The sequence below is a fragment of the Eucalyptus grandis genome, chromosome 2, assembly GCF_016545825.1.
Source record: "Eucalyptus grandis isolate ANBG69807.140 chromosome 2, ASM1654582v1, whole genome shotgun sequence".
In the NCBI taxonomy this organism is placed as follows: domain Eukaryota; kingdom Viridiplantae; phylum Streptophyta; class Magnoliopsida; order Myrtales; family Myrtaceae; genus Eucalyptus; species Eucalyptus grandis.
This window is the reverse complement of record NC_052613.1, coordinates 47,220,697-47,231,746: the sequence shown is the minus strand read 5'-3', so window position 1 is coordinate 47,231,746 and position 11,050 is coordinate 47,220,697. Positions and strand designations below refer to the sequence as shown.

The 11,050-nt window shown below is 40.5% G+C and overlaps 1 protein-coding gene across 1 annotated transcript; it reads right to left on the bottom strand.

Moving 5' to 3' along the window:
• Window positions 1–8,233: 8,233 nt before the first annotated feature.
• LOC104435490 (LEAF RUST 10 DISEASE-RESISTANCE LOCUS RECEPTOR-LIKE PROTEIN KINASE-like 2.7) lies at window positions 8,234–10,524 on the bottom strand. The gene is made up of 3 exons (XM_018864473.2): window positions 9,777–10,524; window positions 9,537–9,572; window positions 8,234–9,351 (listed from the first exon to the last, which is right to left on the bottom strand). The coding sequence occupies exons 1-3, from the start codon at window positions 10,522–10,524 to the stop codon at window positions 8,234–8,236; spliced, it is 1,902 nt and encodes a 633-aa protein (XP_018720018.2).
• Window positions 10,525–11,050: the final 526 nt, after the last annotated feature.

Genomic DNA, 11,050 nt, shown 5'->3' with positions numbered 1-11,050 from the left:
TCAACTCAAATTCCAATAATAATCATACTTGAAATCTTCTCTCTCTCTCCCTCTCAAGTTCGGAATTTGTCAAAGGAAGACTAAGTCCTAGCACTAGTCAATTAGGAAATATCTGTGAGATGCTTCGAAGTTGAAGCCTTAAGATGCATATTAATGGGCTACTCTGTACCGTTTCAACTGTTATTTCAATACTTAACGGTGAAATTTGTGAATTTTCCTAGTTCGAACAAACCCGTTCACCAAGAGTTTAATAGCCACCGGCAGGTTCCTCTAAACAAAGCTAGAAGAAATGTCCTATCAATAGTATTATTCTTACCACTGTTGAAGGCACAAATGAAATGAATATGCTAGATAAAATATAGTCCGTAAATTCAACTAAAAATGCAACTTATAGCTAGCTCATGAAATGAGCCTGCCTGATCCTATTTACATGTCCTATTATTGAACTTATAGATAGCTTAGTGCATTGAATTTACAGCTCTTAGTTAAAAAAGTATTCTTGCCAAATTATGTTTCACACAATCGTGGACATTGAAATGGTTGGTGATGATCTTGACGGAGAAGACAAATAGGGCTTGGGAGGAACTTGGAGACAGGCAATGCCGCCTCTTACTTATCCACCACCTCATTCATTGTCGGCCTATTTGAAGGATTGGTCTGTATGCACCACAAGCTCACTATTACCATCTTCCTAGCCTTCTCACTGTCTCCTTCATCCACAATATTCTGCAGTCCAAGTTCTTCTCGAAGTTCAAGATGCTTGTGAATCCAATGCAGGAATTATACTTTGCTGGTTCGATCAGCACCTACCACTATGTTTTTTCTCCCACCAACTATCTCGAGCACCATCATCCCAAAACTACACACATCCAATTTGTAAGATATTCCACCAAAGTTCCTACAAAACACTTCCGAAGCGATAAACCCCACGATCCCTCGCGCACTGAATAGTAAGATGGTACTCTCGTCTCAATGGCATAATTTTGCAAGGCTGAAACCGGAGATCTTAGGGCTATAATTCTCATCAAGAAGAATGTTTTGTGGCTTTATGTTGAAGTGTAATATTCTCAAGTTGCAGCCTCAGTGCAAGTATTCAAGTCCTTGAGCAATGCCGAGGGAGATTTAGTACTAGGTGTCCCATCCGAGGTGGCAATGACCTAGCTTGCTATAGTTCTCTTCATATATGAATTTCTCCAAAGATCCATTGGCCATAAACTCATTGGTTTTGTGAAAGCAGATGCCTAGCAGATGAACAATGTGAACATGGGAAGGTTTGCTTATACTGTTTACCTCATTGATGAATTCTTCACCATCTCCTCTTAGTTTGCTTAGGATCTTCACTGCCACAAGACGACCATTTAGGAGATTGCCTTTGTGCACAAAACCATAACCTCCTTGGTCGAGCTTTTCTTTGAATGAGTTCATCGTTCTCTTGATCTCAGCATAAGAATATCTTCTCGAAATTGACATACCATCATTTTCGAAAACAACCTCAAATTTATCAAACCCATTCATCTTCTTGCCCTATGGGGCCATGGATTTCTAATTGTAAAATGTCTTTTTACAAAGATATGCTAGAACCATTGCAACAGCACCCACCCTGCATAATGAAGCAACTGTGACCAAAAGGAAATACTAAGTGCATATTCATTTCTATAGTGAAAGCTCCTTCTTAAATGGTAAATGAATAGGAATTTTGATTTCTGGAAGGCATGCACCGTGCCATTGCCAAAAGTCTTTGTTTTTAATTCCTACGCATGGCTAAGAAATCAAGTATATGTTACTTACAAATGGCACCTTTCTTCAGTAACCTGTTAACTTTACCTACAACGTTAAAGCAGAGACAGTATGAAGAATCCCCTGCGAAAAATAGATGCAAAAGATGCAACTTTGTTGAGGACATGAAGACACTTAAAAAGACGTTAGTGATCAAACACCAGGAAGTTGTGAGAATACGCAGACAAAATGATTTGCTTATTGCAGCAAGTCCTGATAAATGTTACCAGCATGACAAATTTTGGGATAGGATCCCTCAGAGCAATAGCAAACAAAGTCTTTGTCATTTGATCTGCCACATCGGCCTTCACTGTGTTTGCACTCGGCACGACTCTTATTGGTCAACAATGTCCAGCTCAATGCAAACCCATCCTTCAGGAGCTCCCTGTAGTCAACACTATTTATGGTTGGGTTTAGGATTCCCCCCTTCAGTTCAACTGGTATTCTATTACTTGAACTGGCCATTTTTCCTTACTTGTTAGCACAACAAACGTGTAATTCAATTGATCAGAAGTGCAACTTAGCCGAGATTGAGGCAAGTCTGTAGAAAATGTATCACTGCAGCCATAGAACAAATGTAGGTAATACTGAAAACTGGAGTTCTGGAAGGGATTATAGTGATAATAGGTGAAGGGATGAGGAACGAAGCAACCGCTGTCGTCCATATACCGATTTGCTAACCGAAATGATCACTTCTCATAAGAGATGCTCCGGATGGAGAAGCTGCCATACATACGTTCCCCTCGTACGCACATAACCTCGAAGCCAGGGTAGCCACAAAGTTCCTTCCCCCTTCCAGCAACACAAAAGGGATAGCTTATGTTCAGACCACTCTTGCTACACATGGTGGCCTCACAATCCTCATACGTCACCAACTGGGTTGACACTACCAAGATGGAGAGGAAGAGAATGTAAGCTAACGCTCTGTCGATACTACAACGCTCTATACCCATACTACGAACTGGAAAACAAACTCTGGTTTTTTAGAAATAAAAGGAAGGAGTCGATAGCACATATCAAAGTGCGCGCTCTCCCAATAGAGAGCATCAGCATAAGCAAAGACAAGGAGGATTTTACTATTTTGACGTTAAAGAAGGCATTCTCATTGGTAATCCCTTCCTGCATATTCAGTTTCTCGGAATCTGCTGATTCACTTTAGTTGACTGGAATAGTGGACATGGAAGACTTAGAAGAGGAGACCTGAAGAGTGGACTTGAAGACTAGACGAAGCTCTGTTGTTTTGCGAAAAACTTTCTCCTCGTTTTTCGGCTTTTGGGGCCTAGAAAAGGAGTGGTCAAACAAAACCTTTTCTGGTCAATGAAAATGCCCTTCTAAAATTAGGGAAAATAATTTCCGGTCCCATCAAGCATCCTCTCAACTTGGACATGGAAATCCCTCCCTGGCCTTCTCTGGCTCCTCTCGATTTCTCTCTCTAGAATCCCTTCACTCCCTCTCCCTCTCTCTCTCTCTCTCTCTCTCTCTCTCTCTCCCACTCCACCTCCCCTCGATCCCCTCCCAAGCCCGCTTCCGAGCAGCTCCTCCGCAGCCTGTCTCACCCTTCAAAGTCCCAATGAGGTTCTAGATTTGGTCTTGAATCGAAGTCAACACTCATCTTCCCTGACCGAGTTAAGAGCCCCTCGCTGTTAGCCAAATCTCGAACATCATTTGTTACAACCTAGCACTCGTCTAGAAATTATACATGACAGTTTAGCCAAATCTCGAACACAGTCTTCCTATCATTTGTTAATTTATCACTTTGGAGTTTTTCAGGGTATTAACTCGTCTAGAAATTATGGAAGGAAGACTGTGTTCTAGCAACCTAGCACTAGTCAACTGGGAAATATCTAGGAGATGCTTTGAAGTTGAGGCCTTAAGATGCATATTAGTGCACTACCATGTACCATTTCAACCGTTATTTCAATGCTTAATGGTGAAATTATTGGATCTTCCTAGTCTGAACAAACGTACCACCACCCGCAATGGCGCACAGCTGGCTTGGGCTCTCTCCCCCTCACGAAAGGGAGGAGTTCGAATCCCAAATGAGTCGTTAGGGATTCTTATCTTGAGTACTGTGGTGGTGGGTTCTGCAGTCGCTCCCCCAGGGTTTGCTCACCGGCTGTCAGCTTATGGAGTTCCTTGAGTTACCAAAAAAAAAAAAAAAAACAAAACTTACTAACCGAGAGTTCATCAACCACAGATAGGTTCCTCTTGACAAAGCTAGAAGAATTGTTTTGCCAATAGTATTATTCTCACCACTGTTGAAGGCATATGAAATGAGCCTACTAGATATAGCACCTACTGTAAATTCAGCTCAACGATGCAACTTGCTCATTTCTTGGTCATGAAATAAACTTGCCCGATCCTATTTACATGTCATGTTATTGAAAGCACGATCTTTGTTGTGTCATGCTTGATCAAATCCGTTCTTATTTCCAAATGTATGAATACCAATGTCGCGACCCGATCTCGCCGCCCTCGAGGTCAAAGGGGAAAGGTCGGGTTTAGGGGTACTTTGATCACAAGAGATCCCTCCACGAGATCGTGAGCTCTCCCAGGCTCGTATCCCGCGTGACAACGAATTTTGTACGGTCTAGTTATTTATGACAACCTAAAAATATACGGGAGTCGCCACTAGCCTCATTTTGGGAGTCGGCTAGAAAACCCAATCGAGGGTCAGGAAAGTTCCCTCGATTTATATGCAACCAAATATCTAGGTTTGGGGACCAAGGTTACGCCAATGTTCCTATTAACACCATTTCGGTACCTAAATAGTATGTTGTGTTTTTCCTAACATGTCCATGCGTTTCTTTTTACATTTTCGGGATCATCATTTTTATACTAAATGATCATGCGTGGTGGATTACTTTCATTCTATTCTATTCCTAAGAAATGAAAGGAAAACAATCAATGAAATTGAAATTACAAGACATGAAGTAAACAATCAATAAAAACAGTAAACCTAATCATGCAATCCTAAAGAATATAAAAGAGAAATGCAATTAAAAAAAGAAAGAAAGAAAACCCGCAACTCGTCGAGTTTTATACAACAAACGAAACCTGAGACATATGTTGGGAAAATGAGTATTACATAATAACAATCGGAGTGGACATCGACCTCCACCATCTTCATGCCTTCTCTATCTTCCGGGCCCTAATCTAAACCTAATCTAAGAAACATGGATTCCTTGCATCATCTTATATGACTAAGATAACGCATAGAAATCGTTATTCTAATAAATGGACATAGACATCATACATGAACATGAATCCAGCAAATTCAAGTCATAAACAGCAATTATAACTTGGCGACAGCATATTATGAATATACACAACATTCATAGCCAAGAATATAGCATGTTCAGCAAGAACAACAATGAATCTAATAAACTTGAGCTATGTATGGTAAGAGTAGACATATTCAGCGAGCTCACAACACAGCAGGTGTACAAATTCAACAAATAGCATATGCCGAGATGAAGATTATGGAAGCTAATAATGACTATGTACTTGCACATAAAACCCAAGCAATATGCTATGTACTTACACATACAACCTAAGCAATATGCTATTTTCACTCTAAAGTTTATGGTCTCATCTCACGTGCAAAGCAACAAAAACGAAGTATAAGCAATATCTTTGAAGAAAAACAACAAAGGGCCATTATCCTACTAAAAGAAAATGAATTTTATGGCATTTTAGTATGTCCTAAAAATTTATAAAAGAAAATCATAACAAAAAATTGCAACAAAATATCACAGATCAAGGTAAAAAAAAAAATTGGAAGGGAACCTATGGACAATTTGTTCCAAGCGAATCACACAACATCAACAATATCATGGGGAACAACTTTCATGGCAAAAGTTTTCCAACATGAGCTACATAGGAATTTACGAAAATTCAAGAATGCACAACATTACGTCGGAAATGCAGCAAAATAGCAGGGTATCATGACACAATATCAACATCTTCATATTTGCAATGACCATTTCAACTAACCCAGTTACATGGATTAATGTAACAATACGATCTCCATCTATCAAATCCAAATGGTTCAGAAATTCAGACTAACTATTCATAGCTAAATGCATTGCTGTTGTGGATAGCAGCAAATATAATAGGAGGAATTGAAAAAAAAAACAGTGAAATAAAAGGGAATGTCATGATCATCTATCATGAGACATTGACTTAAAAAATCTTAACAGAAATCAATTAAAACATAACATCAGAGCAGAACACCTGCGACACCAGATTAGTGCTCGATCTTTGCAAGAAGAGTTAGGCAGAGCAAACGATGGCCAAATCGCACATATAATATATCTATAGAAAGCTTGAGAAGTCTATTGCAAATCTCCAAAAGACATTAAATCCTAATAACATCCTCTACCAGCTCAGTCCAGTTAAAACAGAACATTAGTAAGTCAGAACAGCAAATCAATTTAAAACTGCTGTAGAATTGACAGATTTCAAAGGTATTTTTCAGTGACCAAACGACATCCACTATGGGTTAGTGACATATCAAATCGATTTTATGTTTAGAACAACTCGAGGTCCAAAAACCTCATTTAGCACTTCGTTTCAGCCAAAACAATAAGTCCATCACAAAGGTACGAAATTACAGATTAATACAAATCAAGCTCAATCAATCTCAAGTTCATGATCATAGATCGCCAATCCATAGAAAATCATCCAATAACATCATCAATCACCATACCTAAGCATATTATGTGAATCTAAAGTCGAATCCTAAGCCCAATCAGTTAAGCCATTCTCAACTCATCGGATTCTATTAGATGTCCTACCCATGAACCTAGCAAATTTCAATGTCGAAGTTGGTCTCAGTGACCAAGGAGAAAGAAACAGTCTTAGTTTGTCACCCGATTCAGGTAAACTTGCTTTAACACCAATAATGAACAAGCTTCAATCAAATATATGCAAATAATGCAAATTGAGCAGCAACACCGAACTCACAATAACTGCCAATTCAGCGGCCAGTAAACAAAAGTAGCTATCCACAAACAAAAACGCCCTATCAGAACATCATCATTTCAAAATCCAGAGCTCGTCCAGTTCAAATATCAAACCTAGACAAACTTTTCCACTAACGAAACTTCAAGAGAGGATAGATCGAGCGCAAGACAAAGTGATCGAGAAAGAGAGAGAGCAAACCTGATCGAGCCAAGGACAGAGTTGAGAGATAAACCCTGGCGGTAGATGACGAACGAAGGAGACCGAACTAAACGTTACCGTTGCGAAGAATCACCTGAAAAGCAGAACGAGGAAACGATCAGAAGCCGTTGCCGCCGCCACTGTCGTCGTTGCTACCAACGTCGATCAGTTTCGGAAATCGGATCCCCGAGTAAGCTCCTCGCCAAATAGGGGGAAACACTTCCGATCGCGCACCGACGGAGGAAAACCCTAGCCTTTGACGAGAACTCCAGGGAGAGAGCCAATGGTCGAGCGAGCGAGCGTCAAATCTCTGAGAAAGAGCCAGAGAGAATCTAATCCAGAGCCTCCAGAGCCAGAAGATGGAGAAAGAGGAATCGCTCCGTCCGGCCAGAGGAGTTGCCGCTTGCTTCATTCAATTGCAGTGAGAGAATCCGCAAGGGAGTTCGAGAGAGAGAGAGAGTCCGTTCGGCCGTTTAGCAGAGAGAGACGGAACCTAGGGAGAGAGAGAGTAGATCCGTCCAAATGGCCCCCTCCCTTTATTTTGGAGGGAAAATTTGTTATATAATCTAAATCAAGATCAAATCTTAGCCCTTGGATTAATCCAAAGTTGTTAAGAGCACCTCTAATTGAACACATGCCCATTTCAATGGCCACGATGCATTTTTGATGAATGGTGATGATCAATTGTGAACTAATTTGGTCTTCTCTCTATTTTATTTTTTTTTTCATAACATGCGGGGTCGATTTACAAATTTCATAAAACCCGTAACAAAATTTGGGACTCATTTTTTTTTAATGATGTATCGACTAAAAATCAGATGTCAACAACCAACTAGTGGGAGATTAAATAAGAAAATTACTATAAATTCAGTGACGGTTAGGCATGGTTAGCACTTCACAATTCTTGAGAGACACATGCTTGTGTCATTGCAAAGTTGAGGTGCAAGTGTTTGGTGCCTTCTGTGAGTATATTGCTTCTACTTCACATTGGCAGGAAAGCGGGCTATTCCAATATTCAGGTTGTGTGGTTAATAGATTCTGTTAATACAGACACAACTTTACACTGTATATTGACATAGCACTGCATAAGATGCAAAGTCATGTTAAGATGCTCTTGTACTATGAATGACTTGGCATTATATAACTTTTGAGTCAGCTTAAAGTTCAGTACATTCAACAAATAATAGTGGAAAAATTCTAGTAAACTTAACTAGCGATCTTTATACACAAGTTCCTTATTGCATTGAATTTAAAGCTCTTGTTTATAAAAGTATCCTCACCAAACTATGTTTCACATAGTCATGGACATTGAACTAGTTGGTAATGATATGGATGGAGAAGACAAATAGGGCTTGGGAGGAACCTGCAAGCAATCAACACTGCCTCTTAATTTATCCACCACCTCACTCATCATCGGCCTATTTGAAGGATTGGTCTGTATGCACCACAAGCTCACTATTATCATCTTCCTAGCCTTCTCTCTGTCTCCTTCATTCACAATATTCTGCAGTCCAAGCTCTTCCTGAAGTTCAAGACGCTTGTGAATCAAATGCGGGAAGAATGCTTCGCTGGTTCGATCAACACCTGCCACTATGTTTTTCCTCCCGCCGACCATCTCAAGCACCGTCATACCAAAGCTGTAAACGTCCGATTTGTGAGATATTCCGCCAATGTTCCTGCAAAACACTTCTGGGGCAATAAACCCCACCGTTCCTCGCGCACCAAATAGTGAGATGGTGCTCTCATCTTGATGGCATATTTTTGCAAGGCCGAAATCAGAGATCTTGGGGTGATAATTTTCATCAAGAAGAATGTTATGCGGCTTTATGTCGAAGTGCAATATTCTTGAGTTGCAACCTCTGTGCAAGTATTCGAGTCCTTGAGCAATGCCTAGGGAGATTTGGTACAAGGTGTCCCATCCAAGGTGGCAATGACCTAGCTTGCTATAGTTATCTTCATATATGAATTTCTCTAGAGATCCACTGGCCATAAACTCATAGACAAGAGCCCTTTTGCTTTTGTGAAAGCAGAAACCTAGTAGATTAACAATGTTGACATGGGAAGTTCTTCTTATACTATTTACCTCATTGATGAATTCTTCATCATTTCCTCTTAGTGTGCTTAGGATCTTCACTGCCACAAGACGACCATTTGGGAGATTGCCTTTGTACACAGAACCATAGCCTCCTTGGCCAAGCTTTTCTTTGAATGAGTTCGTCATTCTCTTGATCTCAGCATAAGAATATCTTCTCGGAATTGGCATCCCATCATTTTCAAAAGCAACCTCAAATATATCAAACCCATTCATCTTCTTGCTCCACGGGACCATGGATTTTTTATTGCAAAATCTCTTTTTACAAAGATATGCTAGAATCATTGCAACAGCACACACCCCACATAATGAAGTAACTGTGACCAAAAGGAAATACTAAGTGTCTATAAAATAGGAAAAAATGATTTCTATAGTGAAAGCTCCTTCTTAAATGGTAAATGCATGGGAATTTTGATTTCTGGAGGGCATGCACCATGCCATTGTCAAAAGTCTTCATTTTAATTCATACACGTGGCTAAGAAATCAAGTATATGTTACTTACCAATGGCACCTTTCTTCAATAAGCTGTTACCTTTACCTGCAACGTTAAGGTAGAGACAATATGAGGGATCCCTTGCAAAAAAAAAGTAGATGATAAATAAGCGAAATTGTTGAGGACATCGAGATATATAGACACGTAAAATGACGCTAGTGACCAAACACCATGACGTTGTAAGAAGACCATTGACAAAAAAAATGGAAATTAGGCAAAAGGATTTGCTTAAGTCTTGGTGAAACTTACCAGCGTCACAATTTTCGCGGCTAGATCCATCAGAGCAATGACAAACAAAGTCTCGGTCTTTTGATCTGCCACATCGGCCTCCACTGTGTATGCACTTGGCACAACCCTTATTGGTCAACAATGTCCAGTCCAATGCGAACCCATCCTTCAGGAGCTCCCTGTAGTCAACACTATTTATGGTTGGGTTGGGGATTCCCTCCTTCAGTTCAACTGGTATTCTACTGCTTGAATTATAGTCTCCATCCTTCGGTACTGCCAATTCTTCCCCATGTGTTAGCAGAACAAACGTGTAATTTAATTGATCAGAAGTGCAATTTAGCCGAGATTGAGGCAAATCTGTAGAAAATGTATCAGTGCAGCCATAGAAGAACTTTAGGTAATACTGTGAACTGGATTTCTGGAAGAGATTATAGTGATAATAGGTGTTGGGACGAGGAACGAAGCAACCAGTGTCATTCATATACCGAGTTGCTAACCGAAAGGATTGCTTCTCATAAGAGATGCTTCGGATAGGGAAGCTGCCATACATAATTTCCCCTCCTTCACATCTAACCTTGAAGCCGGGGTAGCCACAAAGTTCCTGCCCACTTCCAGCAACAAAAAAGGGATAGCTTATGTTCGGACCACTCCTGCTACACCTAGTGGCCTCACAATCCTCATATGTCACTGATAGGGTTGACACTACCAAGATGGAGAGGAAGAGAATGTAAGCTAACGCTCTGGCAATACTACAACGCTCTGTACCCATCCGACGAACTGGAAAACAAACTCTGCTTCAAAGACGAGGATGATTTTGCTATTTAATTCCTTCTTGCATATTCAGCTTCTTGAAATCTGCTGATTCACTTTAGTTGACTGGAAAAGTGGACATGGAAGACTCGAAGAGGAGACCTCAAGATTGGACTTGAAGACTAGTTTTGCGAAGAACGTGTTCCTCATTTTTCGGCTTTTGGGGCGTGGAAAAGGGGCGGTTCAAGAAAACCTTGTCCGGTCAATGAAAAATGCCCTTCTAAAATTAGGGAAAATACTTTCCATTCCCATCTTTTTCAGGCATCCTCTCAACCTGGGCATGGAAATTCCTCCCTGACCTTCTCTGGCTCCTCTCGATTTCTCTCTCTAAAATCCCTTCACTCCCAGTCTGTCTCCTCGATCCCCTCCCAAACCCACTTCCGATTCTCGGCAGCTCCTCCGCAGCCAGTCTCACCCTTCAAAGTCCGAATGAGGTTCTAGATTTGGTCTTGAATCGAAGTCAAAACTCATCTTCTCCGACCGAG